Source organism: Aotus nancymaae, unplaced genomic scaffold (genome assembly GCF_030222135.1).
Source record: "Aotus nancymaae isolate 86718 unplaced genomic scaffold, 86718_ANA_hifiasm-v0.15.2.pri h1tg000012l, whole genome shotgun sequence".
NCBI classification, from domain to species: domain Eukaryota; kingdom Metazoa; phylum Chordata; class Mammalia; order Primates; family Aotidae; genus Aotus; species Aotus nancymaae.
This window is the reverse complement of record NW_026988423.1, coordinates 38,736,830-38,761,398: the sequence shown is the minus strand read 5'-3', so window position 1 is coordinate 38,761,398 and position 24,569 is coordinate 38,736,830. Positions and strand designations below refer to the sequence as shown.

The 24,569-nt window shown below is 48.5% G+C and overlaps 1 protein-coding gene across 3 annotated transcripts in view; it reads right to left on the bottom strand.

Moving 5' to 3' along the window:
* GLB1L2 (galactosidase beta 1 like 2) overlaps positions 1-24,569 on the bottom strand; it is a 44,139-nt gene that overhangs the window by 7,497 nt on the left and 12,073 nt on the right. For 2 of the 3 annotated variants that reach the window (XM_012449141.3, XM_012449142.3), the window contains exons 3-9: positions 23,996-24,064; positions 23,321-23,416; positions 21,353-21,461; positions 12,137-12,229; positions 9,392-9,473; positions 3,043-3,113; positions 135-219 (exon numbers count right to left, since the gene is read on the bottom strand). In XM_012449141.3, coding sequence (XP_012304564.2) covers positions 135-219; positions 3,043-3,113; positions 9,392-9,473; positions 12,137-12,229; positions 21,353-21,461; positions 23,321-23,416; positions 23,996-24,064 — 605 coding nt within the window. Of the gene's footprint in view, positions 1-134; positions 220-3,042; positions 3,114-7,833; positions 8,298-9,391; positions 9,474-12,136; positions 12,230-21,352; positions 21,462-23,320; positions 23,417-23,995; positions 24,065-24,569 lie in introns of those variants that run through there. The other variant, XM_064375591.1, reaches the window with a different exon arrangement.

Genomic DNA, 24,569 nt, shown 5'->3' with positions numbered 1-24,569 from the left:
AATATCCAGTCAATTTCTGCACGCAGATAATCCCAGCAGTCTTGCACCCCCTATGACTGACTTCCATCAGTTAGCAGGTGACTGAAACTCCTTAAGTAGCACACATGCTGGATGTAGTAACTGCAAGCACTCACCAGAAGAATCCAAGATATTGTGAGGGCCTCCCCACGAGTCAAACCACCCCGTCCAGTACTCCATCACCATCTTGGGCTGAGTCCCCTGGACACCACAAAATGAGAGTTAGACAAGCAGGCTGGCCAGACAAAAAAGAGGGAAGCACTTGGTGGAGGGGAGCCCCAGGATCTCTGCCATCACCACTCTCCCCTGGCTGCATATCCACTGCCTAGAGGCCTTTGGAGGTGAGACAGAGGTGAGGGCCAAATTCACCTGCACACCACCAGCTCTCCTGTCACGTGGACTCCACACCTGCAGGTATAGAGCCAAAAAAGCTCCCAAAGTCAATATGGCAAACCCTGATGGTTTTCATGCTGCATACATGTTAGCAAGAAGACACCGGTTTGCTTTCTGGATCAAGCCAAGCTTTGCCTGTTATCTTCCAGGGAAGGGGGATGTTCTACCCAGGGCAACTCCATATCTGAGAGGGATATGTGGACGTGGACCCCCCGGGTACTCCCTTCATTAGCAGAATAATCAGACGATGTAGAGTGGGCCCTCTTCAAGGTCCAGCTCAGTTTAAACAGCACTTTGCAGCATTTTCTGACCAGTAAATCAGGGTCTTACAGCGCAGCTATTCACGGTGCAGGTTCTTCAGCCACAGTTTGGATTTATACCCTGGCTAGGTCACGCAACAAATCTTAAATCTTCTTTCTGAATACTGACATAGGGCTGCTTGGCATACTTGGCATAGGGCTGCCCCAAGGAGGCCAAGATCATTCCTGGGACCATGCTCCACTCTGCCATGTTTGCAGAAACCCAGAGCCCCTGGGGGAGGTGTAAAGACTAACACGCTGGTATTTCAGGCTCTGTGCAAGACAGCCTTCCTCACTCATTCAGTGAGAGTTTGTCAAGTATTCTCTAGATCAGTGATGGCCTTAAGTTCAGAGGGCAACTGCATACACAGAGGATGGGACAAACTTACGGTCCACTGAGTAGAAGGTACCAGCCATACCCAGCTTAAAGCCAAAGTAGTTACAAGAATTTTTTTAGCAAGACTGGCAGCTTGGTTTTCTTTAGCGGGGACACACTGCACCACGGTTAAGTCACTAAAAAGGGAGAAGCGGATTCGAAGTCCCTCAAGTCAGAAATCTCCCATGCCAGAAGTGAGCTGGTTGGCGTGGGGTTATCAGGGCTGAGGAGGCGGGTGTCCACGCATGGGCCAGGCCACTGCACTGCACAGCCGGCTAAGAGCTGGAGCCCTGCAGTGAGACTGCAGTTCCCAAGCCACTCCTTCCAGGGTGCCTGATGCACTCTATGGCTGTCTCCTTCACTAGCTTATATGACTACGGAGAATTAAATGAGAGAGTGCACGTGACGCCCTTAGCACACTGTGCCTGGCAGGTAGGAAGTGCTCAAGAAACACTTGCATAGTTCTCCCCATCATGAGTCGTGGACGCAGAGGACAAGTGAGGTGCTGCTGGACATCGCCACTTGAAGCACACGTGAGGCCTGCACTGCGCATTCAGAGAGCCATTGATTTAGACAAGGAGGTGTCCAAGTCCCCTTCCTTAAGGAGAGCAGACATCTTGGGGCTGTGCACAGAAAGCACTTCAGCAGGGCCATTCTGTTAGCAGGACAGCCAGCCTGGGAAGGCTGGGGCATGGCTACCTCTCTAAGCATGACTTTGCAGGCCAAACATAAGGCATAGTGCTGTATCAGCTGCTGTGCTGGGCGCTTTCCAAATATTACCTCATGTAATCTTCAAACAACCCTGTGACTTGACACCATAAAGTGATGGACTATCATCATTCCCACTTAGAAGAAGAAAGAGATGCACAGAGAGGTTAAGTAACTTGTCCAAGGTCACACAGAACAGGGCGGGAGACCCAGTCATCTTAGTCACAGGTGTGAGAGGCCCTCCTACCCCACTGCACACACGGGCAGGCACTCAGGAAATGCCGAGGAAGGAAGGCTGGGACCCTGCTGGATCTTGCCTGAGCCGCCTCACAGGAGCCCACCTGGGAGTGGGGCCAGCCCTCCCACTTCCTCCTGGGAGCCTCCCGCCCACTCTCGCATCTGCACTCCAGGAGGAGCCACGCCAAACACACATGTGGCCCCACACAGCCGTGGTGGCTCCACACAGATGTGCCTGAGGACGCAGCCCTGCTCTGAAAGACCATCAGCTGGAATGGAAAGCAGCCCAGCATCTCCACAGGCATCCATGCCTGTCCATCCAAGCACAGCTCCACTCCAGGCCCAAGACCAGTGTGACCATGCGGCAGGTGGACAGTCCAGGGTGTTCCCACCACTCAGTGAGCCAGGGGACAGCCAGGGCCTCTCAGCTCTGCAGAGGGCTGCAGCTTGGCCCCAGTCCATCCATCTCCTTCTGAGGGGCACATGAGCTCAAGAGAGGTCAGAATGGGAGTGCGGCGTAAATGCTCATCAGTCTGACGGATGTTGAGGGACATCTGGAAACTCCTCCCTCTCTCTGGACCTGGAGTGGACCATGTTTTCTGCCTTGCTGATGACGCTAATCTTTCTAGGACTGCAGGGGCCTCACAGGTTAAGGTTAAATGCCTTATGTAGTATAGGACAGGGAAATTTTTCTTCCCCTCTCAATCCCTGGGAGCAAGTCTAGAGCTAGTTGAGGCGACAGAAGTTGAGTCCTCTACGAATGCACCAAAAAGGCCCCTCTCTCGGGGCAGTGGGTGCCGTCTGCACTGCGTCAGCCTACACAGCAGCCCTCGGAGCTGTTTGTGGGCAGCGGGCCTCGCCGGCACACAGAGGCATGGGCAAGCGGCCGAGAGGCCAACAGCTCTGAGTCTAGCTCCCCGCACTGGGGAAACTGAGCACACTGGCCGGCATTCAAAACTCCTGCAGGCCGCTGAGCAGGGAGGGTGGCAGTTTCCCTAGGGCTGGACTTACCTGGACGTTGAAGAGAAAGGTAGTCAGTAGCTGTAGCTCGTGTGTTGACTGCAAGTTGATGGTGGCCAGCACTGGTAAGGGGAAGAGGAGAGAGAGAGACAAAGCATTGCCCCAGAGCCAGGGACCTTCTAAGTGACCCCAGACCCTCCTCAATCCACAAGCACCATAAAGTAACCGGCCTTGATACTGTTTCCCACCTCCAATTAGAAGGCAACCACAGCCAGGCACAGTGGCTCACACCTGTAATCCTAGCACTTTGGGAGGCTGAGGCAGGAAGATCACTTGAGGCCAGGAGTTCGAGACCAGCCTGGCCAGCATGGCGAAAACCCATCTCTACTAAAAAACACGAAATAATCAGCCAGGCTTGGTGGTGCATGCCTGTAATCTCAGCTACTCGGGAGGCTGAGGTGGGAGGATCACTTGAGCCCAGGAGGCGGAAGTTGCAGTGAACCGAAATCACGTCACTGCACCCTAGTCTGGGTAACAGAGTGAGACTCTGTCTCACAAAAATAAATAAGTCAGCCAGACTTATTTTGTGGTCTTGGAGGTTCTGCCATGCAGCACAGAGCTGAGAGGCAGTCACTCACTAGGCACCCGACCTTGATCAGCTGTGACTTTTTTTTTTCAAGAAAGGCAGACTGCCACATGCAGTGCCTCATTTGGATGTGTCTGGAGTCTTGGAAGCTTGACTACCCTACGTTCTCCTACAAATGGACCTTGAGAATTTGTTTGGAGGTTCTAGCAGGGGAGCGCAGCTACTCTTATACCCTTGACCGAAGACCGGTCCTCCTCTATTGGGGATGGTCATCCTCTTCGACCGAGCGCACAGCTTCGGGAGGGACACACATGGAGCGGTGAGGGAGGAAAGGGATACCCGCCTAGCCAGTCAGATCAGCTGAATCAACCCTGGCGATCAATGGGGTGACAGATGTCGCAGCCAGATCACCCTCACATCTGATCAGCTGTGACTTCTACAAGCCGAGTGTGCACTTCTGTTCCTGTTCTTTTGTAAGGACCAGAGCCTGATCCTTCCTTGACACTCCAAGCACCTGGTCCAGGGTGATGATCTAAATGAAGACTCCTCTCTGACTTCTTGAGAAGGGCTAATCCTGTATTCGACCCCATAACACGTTCCTTTTAAAATTTAACGTGCTATTTTCAGTGGCTTTCCATCAGTGAAACATATGCTCAAGAAATGTGTGCTCTGTTTGGCTGACAGCCAGGGATCCCCGAACCCACCCCAGCAGCACAGCCTGACCCGGGGGCCCCTCACCTACCTGATGTCTGCCTAACAGTCAGTTCACCCGCATGGCTGTGGCCTGGGCTTCTACAGGCCTAAGCACACACGAGAGAAGCTGAGCTGGCCTGGCAAGCCTGGCCACCTTGACTCTCTGCTGCAGGACACAAACCCCTGATTGCCAGTGAAGAAATGCAAGCAACGGCTGAGGCTCTGTGGAGGTGCGACAATTTACCTCCAGGTCACAATCATTTGACTCAAGGTAGTCGCAGAGCGGGGCAGAACACTGGGACCCCGTGACACCAACCCATGGCCCTGCCTGGTCACTGCCCTCCAGCAACCTACTGGGTGAGACCCTGCACCCAGACCTCCCTCCCCTCAAACCAGAAGCCCTTTGAAGACAGGAGGCCACTCTGAAACTGAGCAGACTGAAGCCTCAAAGTCCACAGCATGCACATGGCTAAGTGAACACAAGCATCTCTGTCCTTCCTTCCTGACACCTCTCACAAATACAAGCGGGGGGGCACGTAGACGGGCCACCAGGAACAGGAACGAGAGGAGTCATTGGGAACTCCTGGGACACAGAGGACACAGTGACAGTAAACGGTCTAGGAGTGCAGAAGAGGTGACAGTCGGCTCCAGCTCCGGTCCAAGGCTTCACCCCATTCCCAGCACCAGGCCCAGAGCACCATGAGGTGACACCCCATCCCCAGCCTCAATCCTTGTTCTCACCTGCTCCCATCCCCTCTGCAGAGGCCATCCTGCCTGAGAAAGCTGGGCCCCAGTGTCTGCGGAAGTGGGCGTGTGCGGGGAGGTAGAGGGGAGGGCGGAAGGGGGAAGCAGGCAGTCTCCATAGTACATTCCTGCCCGCTCCTGGCCTGGCCCAGAACAGCGGCAGCAAGACTCCAGGGCTTCTCTGGAAACACTTAACAGTGCTAGACATACCCTAAACCCTGACAAGTGAGTGTCTCTTCTTGAAAAAGCCACCATGGCCCAATCACCCCATGGGGAAGAACTGTCAACAGTCTCTCCCACACCCAGTGCTCCCGAGTGGCAGCCCAGAGGCTCTTTTCTAAGCTGATGGGTAAGGGCCAATCCAGAGAATCCCCTTGTGCAGGAGACAGTGGAACAGGCAGCAGGAAAACAGGCAAGCAGCGCCTGGGAAACACGGGCAGCGCCCAACAGGAACACGGGCAGCGCAGGAGACAGGAACACAGGGAGCGCCGGAGACAGGAACATGGACAGCGCCGGGGACAGGAACACGGGCAGCGCCGGGGACAGGAACACGGGCAGGAACACGGGCAGCACAGGAGACAGGAACACAGGGAGCGCCGGAGACAGGAACATGGACAGTGCCAGGGACAGGAACACGGGCATCGCCGGGGACAGGAACACGGGCAGCGCCGGGGACAGGAACACGGGCAGTGCAGGAGACAGGAACACGGGCAGCGCCGGGGACAGGAACACGGACAGCGCCAGGGATAGGAACACGGACAGTGCCGGGGACAGGAACACAGGGAGCACAGGGGACAGAAACACAGGCAGCACCCAGGACAGGAACACAGGGAGTGCAGGAGACAGGAACACGGGGAGCGCAGGAGACGGGAACACGGGCAGCGCCGGGGACGGGAACACGGGCAGCGCCGGGGACAGGAACACGGGCAGTGCAGTAGACAGGAACACAGAGAGCACAGGAGACAGGAACACAGGGAGCGCAGGAGACAGGAACACGGACAGCGCCGGAGACAGGAACACAGGGAGCGCAGGGGACAGGAACACGGGCAGCGCCGGGGACAGGAACACGGGCAGTGCAGGAGACAGGAACACGGGCAGCGCCGGGGACAGGAACACGGACAGCGCCAGGGATAGGAACACGGACAGTGCCGGGGACAGGAACACAGGGAGCACAGGGGACAGAAACACAGGCAGCACCCAGGACAGGAACACAGGGAGTGCAGGAGACAGAACACAGGGAGCGCAGGAGACAGGAACACGGGCAGCGCAGGGGACAGGAACACAGGGAGTGAAGGGGACAGGAACACAGGGAGCGCAGGGGAGAGGAACACAGGCAGCGCCCAGGACAGGAAGACAGGGAGCACAGGGGACAGGAACACAGGGAGCGAAGGAGACAGGAACACAGGGAGCGAAGGAGACAGGAACACGGACAGCGCCGGGGACAGGAACATGGACAGCGCCGGGGACAGGAACACAGGGAGTGAAGGGGACAGGAAAACAGGGAGCGCAGGGGACAGGAACACGGGCAGTGCCGGAGACAGGAACACGGAGCGCAGGAGACAGGAACACAGGGAGCGAAGGAGACAGGAACACGGACAGCGCCGGGGACAGGAACACGGGCAGCACAGGGGACGGGAACACAGGGAGCTCCGGGGACAGGAACACGGGCAGCGCCGGGGATAAGGAACACTAAAGCGCCGGGAACAGGAACACGGGCGGCGCGGGGTGGGGTTAAGGGGAATACAGACAGCGTTTTTTTTAAAAAAGCAAACTACCCTAGGAGAGAAATAAGAAACGTAGTATCCATTTTTAAAGTATGCTGTGAGAAGAGAAATACATTCAAGAAAAATGTGACCCAGGAAATGACAGGAGGACTGGAAGATAAAAGTTCAGGAAGTCACTCAGAAAGTAAAACTGAAAGGCAAAGAGATTTAAGAAAGAAAAATAAAAAGACGTAGAGAATCAATATGAGCACTGAATACACAAATACCAGGATGACTGAAAGACCCGAGGACAAGAGGGTGGAACGCCATCAAAGACACACACAGTGAGCGTAACAGTGCAGGCTCACGTGAAGAGGAGGGCCGTCTCCCTGAAGAACATGGCAGGGGGCAAGAAGGCAGAGGACACAGGAAGGGCTCAGGAACCGGAATGTCCTGTACTGCAGCAGCAACAGCAGGTGCCGGGAAGTCTTGGAGCAATGCCCGCGGAACTCCAGGAAACAGGATTCCACGTGGGATGCCGCCATGCAGGCCTGAACCACAAGAGCGAGGCCTCCAGACAGCCGGATCAGACCCAGCAGAATCAGACAGGTATAGGACCTGAGAAGCACCAGCACAGGTGTCTGGGGCGTCTCTGACAAAGCATTTGCTTAAAAGAGAAAGCAGCAGGGGGTTTGAGGGTAGCAAAGAGAATTGAAATGAAAAGAAAAACAAACAGAATAATTACACAGAAAACTAAGCCCACTGCAAAGCGAGCGGGTTGGCACCCTGAGAATTCACAGACACTGTGCAAGGCCTCACCCACATGGCAGGCACCTGCAGTGAACCGTCCTCACACATAAACGAGGCCCTCGCTGGCGCCCCTGAGGACTGAACAGCCACGCTGGCAGGAAAGTGCAGAGAGGGCAGGAAAGAACACTCATCACCCACTGGAACAAGAAGTCAATAGGCAGAATTTTAAAGCAAATGAGGCAGGGTTTTATGTGCATGGTATTTAGTATTAAGAAGTAAAATATCCCAAGAAAAAGTCAGACTTGAAAATGGTCATTTCCGGAGAATGTGATGAAGAGCAGGCAACACTGTATTTCTCTACCAACATTTTCTATTATTTCACTTTTAGACCATTTAATTTTTTTAATTAAAAAAAATCATTCCAGGCAGCAGCTGGCACCAGGAGCATGCAGGTGGGTGCCTGGAGGTGGGAGGGCCACAGGGAGAAGCAGTAGAGACTCCTGGCTGGCTGCAAGGCCTGTAACCGGGAGACCGCCAAACACTAAAAACGTGCTCCAGCATCAAAAGGCGTCTCCTACACAGCCATAGCCCCTCCGGAGCCTGGAGCAGGCCTTAGAAGGACGGCGGGGAGACAGTGCCACCGCGTGGAAACTTTGGGAATCACCACGGGTCCTCCCCACACCAGAGACACAGGGTCTTGGTCCCTGACTAACTCACTTTGCCTGGGGACAAAAGCCTTTTCCTCCCCATTCATGGACCTTCACTCCCTGAGTGGCAGCCACATGCCAGGCGCTGCTGCAGGGACATAGAGAGATTTCCAGCAGCTCGGTCTGTGAAGGGAAATGCAAAAGAAGGAAAAGAAAGCGTGGGATGTGCTACAGCAGACACAAGCACGATTGCACAAGGCTGCAGGAAGGGCCCTGCTGCAACCGATGGGAGGGCGCTACGCTCACCCAGGACACAAACTATGCCTGGGCCCTAGAGCACAGCCAGAGGCGGCCGAAGCCCAAGGCCCACCAAGAGTACTGCTAGGTGAAACAGATCAGTGAAGTAAACTACCCTGAATGTGAGAGTGCAAAACAAAAGCAGGGAGACGGACTGGGTGAGCCCCAGGAAGGAGGAGCTCCAACTTCAAGTGTGGTGCTAGAGAAAGCTTCACCGTGAAGGTGACTTTGGAGAACAGCCATGCAGCTCTCTGGAAGAAGAGCAAAGCCCCCAAGGCTTGGGGCTCCAGATGTTGGAGGAACAGTAAAGAGGGTGGAACAGAGTTAGCAAAGGGGAAGGAGCAGGAAGAGAGCTCAGCCAGGTCCTGGAGGCCAAGTGGAGAGGCCTTTCTAGGTCATTCCCAGAACCTGCGTTTCACTCTGAGTGAGACAGGGACGCCTGGCGTTCAGCAGGAGGTAGGGTGATCCAAATGACATTTTCAGAGGCACGCAGAGGCTGATATGCTGAGAACACATTGTGGAGTCGGCAGTGAAAATGCTACTGCAGCAATGCAGGCCAGGAGCGCTGCTGGCAGGTGAGTGCTGAGGCCTGTGGAATTCCAGCCACACTGGCAGATAAAGCTAAGGATGGCTTGGGTGCCAGGCGGACAGGAGAGGAGCTCACGGTCACTAACAGGTTCAGGGTCCATGCAGCTGGGAAAAACAAAGCTGCAATTTTCTGATAACGGGAAGCCCATAGTCATCTTCAGAGTGCCCTTAAAGCCCGAGCACCCAGCAGGGTGGGAAAACAGCCACCCAGCCAGCCACGCACCACGATCTCTCATACGGACCCTCCGACCCTCTGCAGCCCAGTGCCACATGCACAGGAAAAGAACAGGCACCAGAGAAACTCCTGCTTGGGTCACAGTCCCACAGGGGAAGTGCGCACAGCCTGGCCAGGGCCGCTGCTGCCCTACATGGCCCCACGCAAGTGCAGGTACCTCCATGGATGATCCCCTTGCTCAGTCCATCCTTGTTGTCTGAAGTCAGGAGCAGTTCCACAATGCCACGGTCCTCCAGTGCCTGTAGGGGGAGATCAGATAAGTTCACGTCTGCTCTGGCTTCTCAGAGCTTCTGCAGTGACATACAGCTGTGGTGGGGTAGCCTGAAGAGCTAGAGGGAGAAATGCCAAATAAAGCATTTATTTCTCTGCTGAAAACTGAAAAGTCTCCTGCTGTCTGCACCGGACATGCTCAGCACAACTCCAATCAGCATGAATTCCCATCGCAGCAGGAGCAGGGCTGGCAAGCTGGGGCAGCCCTTGGTTACTCCAGATCTGGAAGGTACCCCATGGGCCAGCTACCATGCCTCAGCGGGTCTACGCCACAGCTGGCTCAGGGAAGCCTGCTGCCATGTGTCACCCGCCACTGCCTGCTGGGCTCCAGCAAGCAGGTCAGGCCTACAGGATGACACCTACATCCTTCCCTTCACCCACACCACAAGCAACAGGCCTGTCCCTTCCCCACGCTGGCCAGTGTGGGTCTGGGGGATGGCAAGGCCCAGGAGGGCCCACCGTGCCCTTTCACATGCCCATGGTGTGCTGCTCATGCCCAGAACAGCAGGAAGCATCCTCACAGGCTGTAAAGCAGAGTGAAGTGGAAGGAACACTGTGCTTGAGAGGCAATGACAATAACCACTCAGAATGTCCCTTGACGTCCACAGAGCAGTCACTGCCACGCCAGGTCTTCCACTCAGCACTTTACACGACTGTCCTATGCAAGCCTCGCTGTTAATATATTCACAGTACAGACACGCCTCGGAGGGGTGAAGTCAAGCATCACGGGTTACAGGGCCCGTGCAACACAGGCCTGAACCCAGAACCAGAGACTCTGCTCTGAGGCTCTGGGCTTTTTTGGATCAGAAACCCCAGCAGAGGGGTCTTCCTGTAATCTTCCCTGCAGATATTATGACAAGACTGTTTACTTCCGCTGAAGTTTTTTGGAAGTGGGGAGGTAGAGAGATCATCTACTGGGCGAATAAGCCTCATGTCCAGTCTCACACACTGGGAAGGAAAAAGCAGAGGGGGCTCTAGTCTCGGCACAGTGGAGCTGCAGAGTTCAACCGTGAGGCCATGTGGGATTTCTCAAGAGCCCTGCATTTACCACCTCACACTAATGAGTCATTCACTGATGTTTAGCAAGTGTTTACTTAGGTCCCTACCACATACACACACACTTACCATTTTCTGGGCATTAGTTTACTGACTCCACCCCCCGAGGGATAATTACTTCTTCCTGAGCACCGGAGACCCGCCGAGCTAGCCTGGGGGCAGGCACCTGTTCTCTCATCCCAGCAGCCTCACAGAGAGGCTGGGGCATGCTCCTCAGAGCTTCAGGAACACAGAGGCTGGACGCTGCTGCTTTTCTTTGCCCACCTGAGTCACACAGGAATACCTCCGCCCAGACACTAGGGAAGCGTGAGTGGAGGGACGGCGCTGCAGGAGCTGTGCTCTCCTCTCGTGGGGCTCTCTTCTGCAGGTGAGTAACCAAGTCAACAACTGCTGAGAGGCCCCAGGGCGCAACAGACAGCGAGGAAATGGGGTGTAGCAGGAGACGCTTCAAGTCCTATGCCAGGATGGGATCTTCTGTAGGAAGCTGGAGGAGTGCCCTACCGCAAGCCATGGCTGGGCATGGCCATCAGGATGCACCTTGCCCCTTTCTAGCTTGAGGAATGCCACCCTTCCTGGACACTGCCTTGCTCCTTCCTGAGAGGGCTTTCTGCAGGTGAGAAGGGGGAAGAGTACATACAAACCCACAAGCTGAAGGGTTTGAGTCTCAGTGTCCCATGTGGAGGGATTGAATTAATTTCCAGATGGAAAATGCTCTGCACGTCACAGCAGAAGGGATGCTGCCCAGGCATCAAGGCCCAAAGCCATCCAGCCCTCAGACAGGTGGAGTCACTGCAGCCACCTACGCTTCCTCAGCTCACACCACGGCCACACCTCCAAGGTACTACACAACAAAAGACAATGATTCCATCAAGGTCTCATTTATTGACAACCTACTAGAACAGTACTGAGCTGCATGATATTACATCATACTCATAATTCGTAGAGGTAAATACTCTTATTAATCCCACTTTATAGAAGAGAAAAAGGAGGCTTAGAAAAAACTCAAGGTATTTTTTCAATGTCTCAACTACTAAGGGACAGAAACCAGATCTGAACTGTAGCCTGTGGCTTTGCCCTTTAGGTGTGGCTTTGCCCTTCCCTGGCCAGTCATGCATTGAGTCAGTGGCTCTCAGCCTTCCCTACACACTGAAATCAGATGTCTGAGAACCCCAGGGATTCTTATTTGCTTGGTATGGTACACAGCCCTGCTGCAGGGATTACTTAAAACTCCCAAATAAAGCCAGTGTGCAGCCTGGGCTGGGAACCACTGCTTTGGATACTGGAATTGAAGCAGCCTCTCCAGGAAGCCTTCCTAATCATCACCACACAATGCAGCCAATTCCTTTATTCCCAGCCCCTGCAACGCCATGTGCGTACTGAAATTCCCAGATGAAATTCAATCAGTAAGTAAATAAATGACAACCCTGTTGAAATAAAACAATGGAGAAGATTCACTAATAAATGATGTTGGAAGACGCATTAATATGATAAAAATATTAAACCCACATGTCATACCACAGCCCATAACACACACCAGAGGAAGGAATATAAAGAAACACACCAAGAGGACTCTTACCTTCTTGACATAGGGCATGTAAGCTGGGTCTTTGTTATAGGAACCATATTCATTCTCCACCTGCACAGCGATGATGGGTCCCCCACGCTTGTACTGGGGAGAAAAGATGGACAACCAGGAGCTGAGTTTGTAGGGGAACTGTAGTATCAAACCCCACCACGCCCATCACCAATGACCAGCAAAATATCCCATTGGAAAACTAAAATCTCAAAGATTTGGTATATAATTAAGAGTAGTGTCAATAAGACAGTGGAGGAAGAAGCACCAGGCCTTTGTTCTCCCGTGAAAACATCAAAGAAACAACTCCAGACTGACTAAAATAACTTATTAGGAGCTCTGGAAATCAGTCAAGTGTCTAAGCAAACAAGTGACCACCAAATCAAACCAGAAAGCCATATGCAAAATGGTACAAAATTTTATGATGTTTTCACAAGTTCTTGCCCCACCCTCTCCTCAGTGTAGCATGGTGTGGTCAAGAGTACTCATCCCAACTTCCAAGGACTTGTTTACAATGTTCTAACGTGTTCTGCCCAATGTACCGGTTTCTGTCCTGTCTAACGTGGAGCTCACACAAGAATCGTCAGCATAGTTTGGACTTCAGACTGGAAGCAAAAGATGGCAATGGCAGGTTCTGCAGCATATGAAAACTACCAGAGGACTACAAACCCTTGGATGCCTGGGGGCAAGGAATTACAAGCAGAAGAAAATGAAGAGCATCTAAGGCTGCAAGTAGAAGGGAGTGAGACTCTCTAGGAATCAAAGATACTTGAAAGCGACCAGGGAGGTAGGGACGGGAGCACACACACAGATACAGACAACACATGCCCAGAAAAGATCAGCTCTAAAGTCTTCACACGGGGCTGATCTCTGGGCTTAGGGGCCTATTAATTAGTGAGGGTTCCCCTGAAAAACTGCAAAAACTGAAATAGGTGTCTACTTTTTCAAATGCCCAATGTTCAACCAAAAAAACACAAGACCTAAAAAGAAACAGGGAAATATGACTCATCAAATGAACAAAATAAATCTCCAAAAGCAGTATCTGAAGAAACACACATACCAGACTCAGTAGAGCAAGATCATAACAGCTGTTGTAAATATGCTCAAGGAGCTAAAGGCAGGCAAATGATATATGAAGAAAATGAGAATATCAACAAGGGAACAGAGATTATTTTAAAAAAGAACCAAAGGAACTTCTGGGGCTCAAATATATCATATCTAAATTTTAAAATTCACTAAAGGAGTTCAACAGCAGATTCAAACAGGCAGAAGAAAGAATAAGCAAAGTTAAACACAGGTTATCAGAAATGATCAGGTTTGAGGAGATAAAAGAATAAAGAGAAGTAAACAGAGCCTAAGAGACTTACACAACACCTTCAAGCAGACTAACATAATAATTATGGGACTCTTAGAAGAAAAAGAGAGATAAAGAGTAGGGAGATTATTTATACAGAATAAGAACTGAAAACTTCTCAAATTTGAGAAAAGGCATGATTACATAAATCCAAGGAGCTCAAAAATTCCAGACAACCACACAGGGACATACTATAATCAAACCACTGAAGACAAAAAGAGATTCCTGAACACCACAAAAGTTTTGGTCACATACAAGGGATCCTCAATAAGACTATGAAAGATATCTCAGCCAGAAACTTTTCAGGCCAGAAGGCAATAAGCTGATATAGTCAAAGTGCTAGAAGAAAAAGTTTCAGCTTTTTTTTTTTTTTTGACACTTCTATATCCAGCAAAACTCAAAAATGAGGGAAAAATTAAGAAATTCCCAAAGAAAAGCTAAGAGAGTTTGTTACCAGCAGACCTGTCCTAGAAAAAAGCACTTAAAGTTGAAATGAAAAAATGCAAGTGTAATATGAAGCTAGATGAAAATACAAAGTTCTCCAGTAAAGATAGACACATGAAAAATATATTTTTTAAATACTATTATAATTTTAATTACAATGTATATTTTTATTTTCTACAAGATTTAAAAGATAAAAATGATTATAAACCTAAGTTAATGGGTGCACCACATATGAAGACATAACTTGTGACATCAGTAAAATAAAGTGGAGGGGCAGAACTGTGAAGGAGTAGGGTTTTTATGTGCAATTGAAGTTAGGTTTATATCAATTTAAAACAGAATGCTAAAACTTTATTATATATAATCCTGAGGTAACCACAAAGAGCATATCTATAGAATATATACCAAATGAAATTAAAAGGGAATATAAAAAAGTGTCACTATAAAAAATCAACTAGATACAAAGTAAGGCAGTAATAGAGGAAATGAGGGACAAAAAGCTGTAAGAGATACAGAAAACAAAAAATGGCACAAGTATGTGTTTCTCTATCAGTAGTTATTTTGAATGTAAATATATTAAACTCCCCAATCAAAAGACATACATTGGCATAATGGATTTTTAACAAACCCATGTCCAATTATATACTGTCTACAACATACTAATTTTAGATCTAAGGATACACATTGGTTGAAAGTGAAAGGTTGGAAAAAGATATTTTATGCGAACAGTAATCAAAAGAGCAGGGGTGCCTTTACTAATATAAAACAAAATAGACTTTATATCAAAAACTGTTATGAGGGACAAAGAAAGACATTATAAAATATATATAATGATAAAAGGTTCAATTCACCAAAAGGATATAACAATTATAAACATACATGCACCAAACACCAGAGTTCCAAAGTATATGAGCCAAACACTGGCAAATTTATTTAAGGGAAAAATAGACAGCTCTACAATAATAGTAGGAGACTCAATATCTGAGTAGCAATAATGGCTAGAATAACCAGACAGAAAATGAGTAACCAAATAGAGGACTTGGACAATATTATGGACCAGTTGGACCTAACATATATATATATATATAAAAAACATTCCACCACAAAATAGCACAATATACATTTTTCTCATTAGTACTTCAAACACTTTCCAGGATAAACCATATATTAAGCCAAAAAACAAGCCTTAATAAATTTTTCTTCTTTTTTAAAATTACAGAGTCTCGCTGTGTCACCCAGGCTGGAATGCAGTGGCACAATCTTAGCTGACTGCAACCTCCATCTCCCAGATTCAAATTTTGTGCTTCCACCTCCAAAGTAGCTGGGATTACAGGTGCCCACCACAACCAGCTAATTGTTTTTATTTTTTAGTAGAGAAGGGATTTCACCATGTTGGCCAAGCTGGTCTCTAAATCCTGACTTCAAGTGTTTCACCTGTCTCGACCTCCCAAAGTGCTTGGATTACAGACATAAGCCACCATGCCCAGCCTCAAGCCTTAATAAATTTTAAAAACTGAAATCATACAAAGTTTTCTTTTTCCCAATCAAAATGGAATGAAACTAGAAATCAATAGCCAAGAAAAAAATCCTGAAAAATTCAAATATGTGGAAATAATCAAATCTTAACCAACAGTCCAAAGAGGAAATCACAAGAGAAATTAGAAAACATATTGAGAAAAATAAAAATGAAAACAAAATTATGAATTACAGTGAAAGCAGTGCAAAGAGGGAAATTTTATAGCTATAAATATATTTAAAAGACAAAAGGTCTCTAACAACCTAACTTTACACCTTAAAAAAACAGAAAAAGGGAAACAAACTAAACTCAAAGATAGCAGAAGGAAGGAAATAATAAAGATTAGAGCCGAGATAGATAATGAGAGAATAGAAAAACAATAAAGAAAAATTAATGAAACCAAGAGTTGATTATTTGAAAAGAGCAATGAAACTGACAAACTGTAGCTAAACTAAGAAAACAAGATATGATTCAACTAAAATCAGAAACAATGTGAGGATATTACTGCTGATTTTATAGAAATAAGAATTACAAAAGAGGAATAAGAACAAACTGTATACCTATAAATTAAATAGCCTAGATGAAACACATAAATTCCTAGAAACATACAATGTGCCAAAACTAAATCGTGAAGCAATATAAAATCTGAACAGACATATAACTAGTAAGGACACTGAATCAGTAACTAAAAACCTCCCAACAAAGAAAAGTCCAGGACCAGATGGCTTCACTAGTAAATTCCACCAAACATTTAAAGAAAACACCAATCATCCTCAAACCTTTACCAAAAATTGACAGGGAAGGAACACTTCCTACCTTATTCTATAAGGTAGAATACAGTGATGAACTCTCTATGCTTTTCTTTGGGAATTTCTTAATTTTTCCCTCAATTATTAGTTTTGCTGGATATAGAAGTGTGAAAAATAAGTTGATACTTTTTTCTTTTATTACAAACAAAAGCCACTATAAGAAAAGAAAACACAGACTAACAGTCCTAATGAATACTGATGCAAAAACCCTCAACAACATGTTAACCAACTTAATTCAGCAACATATTAAAAGAATTATAAACCATGATCAAATGAGATTTATTCCTGTAATGCGAGGATGATTTGTCATGTGAAAATCAATCAGTGAACGCCAGGCAAAGTAGTTCATGCCTATAATCCCAGCACTTTGGGAGTCCAAGTTGAATGGATAACCTGAGGTCAGGAGTTTGAGACCAGTGTGACCAACAGGGTAAAACCCCATCTCTACTAGAAATACAAAATTAGCTGGGCGTGGTGGTGAGCGCCTGTAATCGCAGCTACGTGGGAGGCTGAGGCAGGAGAATCACCTGAACCTGGGAGGAGGAGGTTGCAGTGAGCTGAGATAGTGAAATAGAACCATTGCACTCCAGCCTGAGCAACAAGAGTAAAACTCAATCTCAAAAAAAATAAATAAATAAAATAAATCAATGTAATATACCACACTAACAAAATTAAAGGGAAAATCCACATGATGATCTTAATTATTGCAGAAAAACCATGTGACAAAATTCAACATTCTTTCATGATTAAAAAAGAACACTCAGTAAACTAGGAGAAGAAGGAAATTACCTCAACATAATAAAGGCCACATACGGAAAGCCCACGGCCAACATCATATTCAGTGGTGAAAGACTGAAAAGTTTTCCTATATGGTCAGGAACAAACCAAGTATTCCTGCTTTCAGCACTTCTATTCAACACAGTACTGGAAATCCTAGCCAGAGCAATTAGTCAAGAAAAAAATAAAAGAATCCAAGTTGGAAAGGAAGAAGTTATCTCTGTACACAAGACAGCATGATCTTAAATGCAGAAAGCAGTACAGATCCCCACACCCCCAAAAAAAATAAAAACTATCCAGCCAATAATTCAGTAAGCTTGCAGGATAAATAAAATCAATGCACAAAAATCCATTGTTTTTATACACTATCAGGGAACAATTCCATTGAAGACAGCATCAAAAACAATAAAATACTTGGGAATATATTTAATCATGGAAGTAAAATATGTGTACACTGATTGTACATTACAAAAAAATACTAAAAGAAAATCAGGGACAAAGGAGCAAGATGGTGGAATAGAAGCCTGCACGGTTCATCTGTCATGCTGGAACATCAAGTATTAACAATGATCTGCACACAGAAAAGCACCATCACTAAAACCAAAATTCAAGTGAGCAGTCACGGTATCTGGTTTGAACTTCATATCAACAAAAGAGACATTGAGGCAGGCAAGAGAGACAGTCTTACACCACTGACGCCACCCTCTCCCATCTCCCACCAGCAGCCAACCAATGAGGAGAGAGGACCTGTTCATCTGGGGAAGGGAGAGCACAGCGACTGGGGAACTTTACATTGGACTCAGTGCTGCCTTATCATAGCACAGAATAAAGCCATGCTGGGCTCAGCCAGCATCCACCTAGAGGGAGCACTTGGACCAGCCCAAGCCAAAGAGAAACTGCCCATCCTAGCGATTGGAACTTGAGTTTCTTGGCAAGACTCACCACCATGGACTGAAGTGCTCTGGAATCCTAGGTAAACATGAAAGGCAGTCTAGGACACAAAGACCACAATTCTTAGGCAACTCCTAGTGCTAGGATGGGCTTACAGACAGTATACTAGCGTGGCACATGGTCTAAGGAGACACCAGCCGGCATGGCTAAGGGAGTTCTTGCACATCCCTCCCCCAACCCCAGGTAGCACAGCTCATAGAAACAAAAGTGGCTCCTTCCTTCTGCTTAAAGAGAGGAGAGCAAAAAGTAAAGAGGACTTTGTCTTGCATCTTGGATACAAGATGCTCAGCCACAGTAGGAAAGGGCACCGACAGAGTCAGGAGGTCCCCGTTCTAGGCCCTAGCTTCCAGACACTTCTAGACATACCCTGGGCCAAAAGGGAAACTGCTGCCTTGAAAGGACCCACCCAGTCCTGGAAGGACCTGTTAAGGAATCAATATCCAGAAAGTAAAAAGAATTCCTATAATCAACAACATAAAAACAAACAACTAGATTCAAAAATGAGCAAAAGACTTGAATAAACATTTCTCCCAAGATATAAAAATGACCAATGAGCACATGAAAAGATGCTCAACTCCAATAGTCATTAGGGAAATACGAATCAAAACCACCATGAGAGACCCCTTCACACCCATTGATGGTTCTCTCCAGATAAACAGGAAATAACAAGTGTTGGCAAAGATGTGGTGAAATTGGAATGCGTGTGTATTGCTGGTGGGAATGTAATCTGGTGCAATTTCTTTGGAAAACAGTATGGCATTTCCTTAAAAAAAACTAAATGTAGAATGACAAATTGATCCAGCAATTTCACTTCTAGGTATATACCTAACAGAAGCGAAAGCAGGGACTCACAAAGACATTTGTACACCCATGCTCATAGCAGACTTATTCATAGTGGCCAAAAGGCAGAAGCAACCCAAATGTTCATCAATGGATGAATGGATAAACAAGTGTGTTATATACATACAATGGAATATTATTCAGCCTTTAAAAGGAAGGAAATTCTGGCACAGGGTATGACACAGATGAACCCTGAGAGCACTGTTAAGTGAAATAATCCAGCCACAGTAATATGTCATTTCACATATATTTGGTAGCTAAAGGGATCAAATGAATAGAGACAGAGAGTAGAATGGTTGTCAGGAGATGCAGAGAGAGAAGAATGGAGAGTTTAACAGGCACAGAGTTTACATTGGGGAAGACAGAAAAAGTCTGGAAATAGACAGTGGTTGCAATAGTCTGTGTTCCCCCAAAATGTACATGTTGAAATCCTAACCCCCAGCATGAAAGTATTCAGAGGTGGGACTTTTGGGCGGTGAGTAGTCATGAGCAAAGTCCTCACAAATAGGGCTAGTGCTCTTATAAGCTCTCTGACCCTCTCTGCTATGTAAGGTTATGTCAATAAGATGGTCGTATATGCCCTGGAAGAGGACCCTTCTGGACACCGAACGTGCCGGTGCCTTGACCTTGGACTTCCCACCCTCCAAAGCTGGGAGAAATGAATCTCTGTGGTCTGTAAGCCACTCAGTCTAGGTGTTTGGTGGCGGCAGCCTGAACTAAGGCTGTGGAGATGGGCACACAACAGTGTGGGTGTACTCAATGCCTCTGAGCTGTACACTCAAAGATGGTTAAAACGGCAATGTTTATGTTATGTATACTACAACAGCAGCAAAAATAAAATAATTGTGTTATTATTCAAATATGTCATTTAAATAAGTTAAATAATAATAATTATGTTATCATTTATTTGAAAAAGAAGCGTTGGCTGGGCACAGGAGCACACAGTCCAGGCACAGTGACTCATGCCTGTAATCCCAGCACTTTGGGAGGCTGAGGCAGGCAGATCACGAGGTCAAGAGAACAGGATCATCCTGGCCAAGATGGTGAAACCCTGTCTCTACTAAAAATACAAAAAATTAGCCGAGCATGGTGGGAAGCCCCTGTAATCCCAGCTACTCAGGAGGCTGAGGCAGGAGAATCACTTGAACCCGGCAGGTGGAGGTCGCAGTGAGCCGAGATCACACCACGGAACTCCAGAGTGAGACTCTGACTCTGTCTCAAAAAAAAAGGAAACATTGGTGATTTGCTGCACATCTGCAAGTGCCTCTAAGCCTGCTCCCAGGATGGCCTTCCTGCCGCCCACCCAACTCTTACAACCTTCTGATCCCCTCATTGGCCCCAGCTTCCCAGCAAGATCTAGGCTAATGACTTCTAGCTCCTTGCTCCTATCATGATTAGAGCTGCCAGATTTAGTAAACAAAAATACCGGACATAAAGTTAAATTTGAATTTACAACAAATAAATGTTTAGCATAAGTATGACCCACGCAATATTTGGAATATATTTACACTAAAAAATTATTCCTTGTTTATCAGAAATTCAAATGTGTTTTACCTGGCAGTTCCCTTTGATTTATGTGTGCAGTGAGTATTCCATACCACTGACTTGTACTAATTTCTTATTGATGTACTAATTTTTCAATGTCATTCTTTGTGACATTACCACTGGGTTGATTTTTCCCATTCTTGCTTTCCACAGCTTCCAATTATTATATAAAATATTAAGATACTTCCTTTCCCAAAATTTACTTTAACACGTTTTGAATAGTAAATGTGTACCATGCAGCACCTTTTTGGTAGCAGAGGGAAGTATCTCGTAAAGTCAGCAACAGGAATTTTATGATACACAAAAAGTCCTGCAGTCTTATAGGCAAAGGTTAATCCACATGTGCTCCAACCTGTGCAGAACTGAGCCACAATGCTATTGGGACACTGGTAGATAGATGCTCTTAAGGCATCCCTATCTCTCTGGCACTGTGGAGACGCCAGTGGGTGGGTGTTCCCAGCTGTTACTGCATCTCTATCTCTCTGGCACTTTGGAGACGCCAGTGGATGATCGTCCCTGGCTGTCACTGCATCCCTATCTCTCTGACACCATGGAGACGCCAGTGGATGGTTGTTCCTGGCTCTCAAGACATCCCTATCTCTCTGGCACCGTGGAGATGCCAGTGGATGGGTGTTCCTGGCTGTCACTGTATCCCTATCTCTCTGACACCATGGAGATGCCAGTGGATGGGTGTTCCCGGCTGTCATGGCATCCCTGTCTCTCCAGCACCGTATGTGACAATGTGAGCCCTTACATTTGTCTGTCCCTTCAGTAACACACCCAAGTGAGACACCACTGAAATGCAGAGATCTTTCAAAAGACGACTATTGCAAGTCCCTCGGTTATCAGTCTCAGGCAGTGGGAAAGAGCATGCTCCTGTGTTCAAGAACACTGGAAGCCCCTTGGTCTGAGAACTAATCAAGGATGATCCACTACCTAGAGGAAGACAGGCGAAGATCAAAGAAGATCCCATTTGCTTGTACCTGGAGTGGCACCACCCTGGACATCAGGTGATCAAAATAAAGGTCCACTGCTTCAGTGAAGCCCTTGTAAGTTGTCCTCAGCCTCATGCCAGGGTCTTGAAGTAGCCAGCTTGAAGTAAAAAGGGAGGGAAGGGAGGATGTTAGTGTCACAGTGGGTTTGCTGTGAGCAGGCTGCCGGTGCTGTGAGAAGGGAGATGCCCCACAGTGCTCGGGAATGACCTGTGCTCTCCTCCACCCAACTCAGCCCGGAAGTGGGAAGACTGTGCAAACCGATTCTGGGACGAACACCCACTTGCAATCCTACAGCTTCCCTTCCCAAGGACATACCCTGGTGGAAGTGCATTTCTAGCTCCACGGCTACAGGGCCTGGCTGCCAGCAGTGACAAAATCTTTTCATAGGACTCCAGGCCCAGTTTTTAAGAACTTGCTCTATGATCCCATTACAAGGGGTAAAGCCAAAAGGGTTAGGAATCACTGAGGCTGCGGAAGGATGGAGACACAATTTTCCAGCGTCACCCCGAAAAACAAGCCTGACAGAGACTGCGAGGGGCTGAGCAGGATGCAGCCACTGTCCTTGCCAACGCGGCTAACATTGGCATCAGTCGCACGGGCTGTGCAGAGCTCAGCACAGAGTAGCCGGTGAGCAAGAGCTGAATTCTCCCTCCACCCGGTTGCTGTGATCCCAGACTCCCCAGAGGAACACAGCAGCATGGATTAGTTCCAAAGCTGGAGTCAGGGCTCCTTCTTCTCACTTCGGGTTCTGAAAAGACGCTTATGTTTTCTAACAAAAGGCTCTGAGGCTCCTCTTGCCCTGGTCTGGAAGTCCTAAACAGGTTAGGAAATTATCCCATTTCTGTTGGTAAAACAATGGGTGAGGAGAAAGCAGTTTCCTCTAGACTGACATCCCCACATTCTAACCCCACCTGACAGGTTAGGTTTCTCACTCCCACCCGGACTGCCCCTCCGCAGGCGTGCCCACATGCCCCTCTCACAAATGAGCAGGTGCCACATGGGCAGGGTTGGGGGGGCAGTCTGAGTGCCACAGCTCCCCCTGCTTCTAAGTTAAGACTGTTAAACCCTTCAGCCTCCTGTGCCCGGCCCTGGCTGAGCCGAGGAAATCGCTGACGGTGGCACACAGCTTTCTAATCCACAGGGACTGGGGAAGCTGCCCTGGCTTTGTTCACGTCAAGGGCGAGCGTGCCAAGCTGAATGGATCAGTGCCTGAGAAGTGACCCTGGGTAGTGGAGACAGAAGCTGTGCCCACAAGGGAAAGTCAGGTCGTGCTGGAAACCAGGAGGAAAACAAGGCCAGGGTTCCCCAGAGGAGGGGAGAGGGCTTGGGGATAAGGATCAGCCTCTTCCCCCGGGGCAGCCCAGGTCTAACCACCTGGTACCGTGGGAGGCTGAGAACGGTTATGCCTGTTAACAAGAAAATCTTAAAGGCAACAATGATGAGGATGAGGAATGAATGAGGTCCCAGCTGATTCTTGTCCAGATTTCTACTCCAACCACAGAATATCAACCTCAGCCAAGATTACGCCTGGGAAGATGACACGTGTGGGCCAAGATATGAAGACAAGGATTTGTTTCTGTTAGGCTTTATCAAAATACTTGGACTTTTCAAAATATGCTTGGTAGCATTCCTAAGAAACAGACAGGGAAGGTTTCATCTTTCCCATACTGTAGACAAGCAGGTGAATGACCTGCCAGAGCTCCCAGCTTCACAGCAGAGCCCGAAGTATGAAATGCCCGGAGGATCAGCCCTGCTGCTGCCTGTCACACAAGCAGCCCACGAGGGGCTCTGCGAGGGCACCCACTGCAGCATCACTGAAAAGTGATTCCCCCTGGGTGCTGTTCTTCCTGAAAAGGAAATTCAGCACAGAATGGGAACTAGAACACAGAAACAAAACTAAACCTACGTCTCTGAGCTTTCTGCACAGCACACAGGACCCTTCACAATTCCACTTACCTGGGCAAGCCACCGAGGTCAATCTCACTGCAGATGTAGGGGCCTGGACGCAGAATCACCCACAGCCCGATCTCCGAGGCCATCAGGACGAAGGCCCTAGAGGGGTCCACATCGTCAGCCCTTCCCACAACAGCCGATGGTGAGGCTAGGTGAGGGCTGCATGCATCACAGGGTGGAGGAGCTGCCCAGTGGGGTGAAGGGATGGCTCGGCCCCACCCCCACAGAGCAGGGACTCCCACACCAGGTCGGAGGCCTGAGCTGCTCCCAGCCTCAGAGCCTCTGCAGAGCCCCATCCGGGGCCTGAGGAGGAAGGGCGTCAGCCAGAGCACAGGGGCCTTAACAGTGAATCTGACTCCAATAGAGCCTTGCCAGCCTAGAGGGGCCTCCCTGCCCTAGCCCAGGCGGCTGGACCCCATGCAGAGTTGAGCAGCTTCTGGGGTCTTCTGACCCTCTGGGTTGCAGTGGAGAGGTGAGGCCCAGATGCTGCAGGCCCAGCCCCACCGGGTGATAGGTCATGGATGGGGACTGTCTGGGTCCTGGGTGCAGGGCCTCTCATAGTCCTAGAACAGGACCCCAGACCCAGGTCCCTCCCTGGTTCTCTTTGCTAAGCCACCCCCAGTAACCGCCTCTCTGCCCCTGCCCCGGCCAGGTCACAGAAGCAGCAACACCACATACTCCAGGTCCAGGTTCCCAGAGAAGTCAAATTTGCCTCTTTCTGGCTCATGCAGGTTCCACGGAACATAGCTGCAACAGAAATGATGATTATCGGCTAGAGTGTGTCATTCATTCCAATTCATCTCCCACATTACCATCTTTATCCTAAAAATCCAATATGATGGCTGAAGATATATTTCTTCATGATTTTAGGACTAGAACCAAGAACCAAGTGAACCAATCTAGGGACCAGAATCGAGGGCAAGCCCTCTTCACTCCGTATCAACAGGATTTGGACAAAGCATAAGACCTGCTGAGTAAAAGGTCAGGTGCTCTGACCTCAGTCAGCTTACCATGCCCACACCCCACTGGAACGGAAGATGTAACTTTATCTAAAAAACAGCTAAAAGGAGCAAGAGGAAAGCTCAGTGATCATCCTGTGTTTACTAAAGCACCCAGAATTCCAAAATGTGCAACAGAATGAAGCTTCCCACTCTAGACAAGACCAGGGACAGAGCAGGCTCATGGACAGGCTCAACTCGAGAGGTGGAGGGGACAACTCCTGGATGACACAGTGACGACGGCTGCTCTTCTC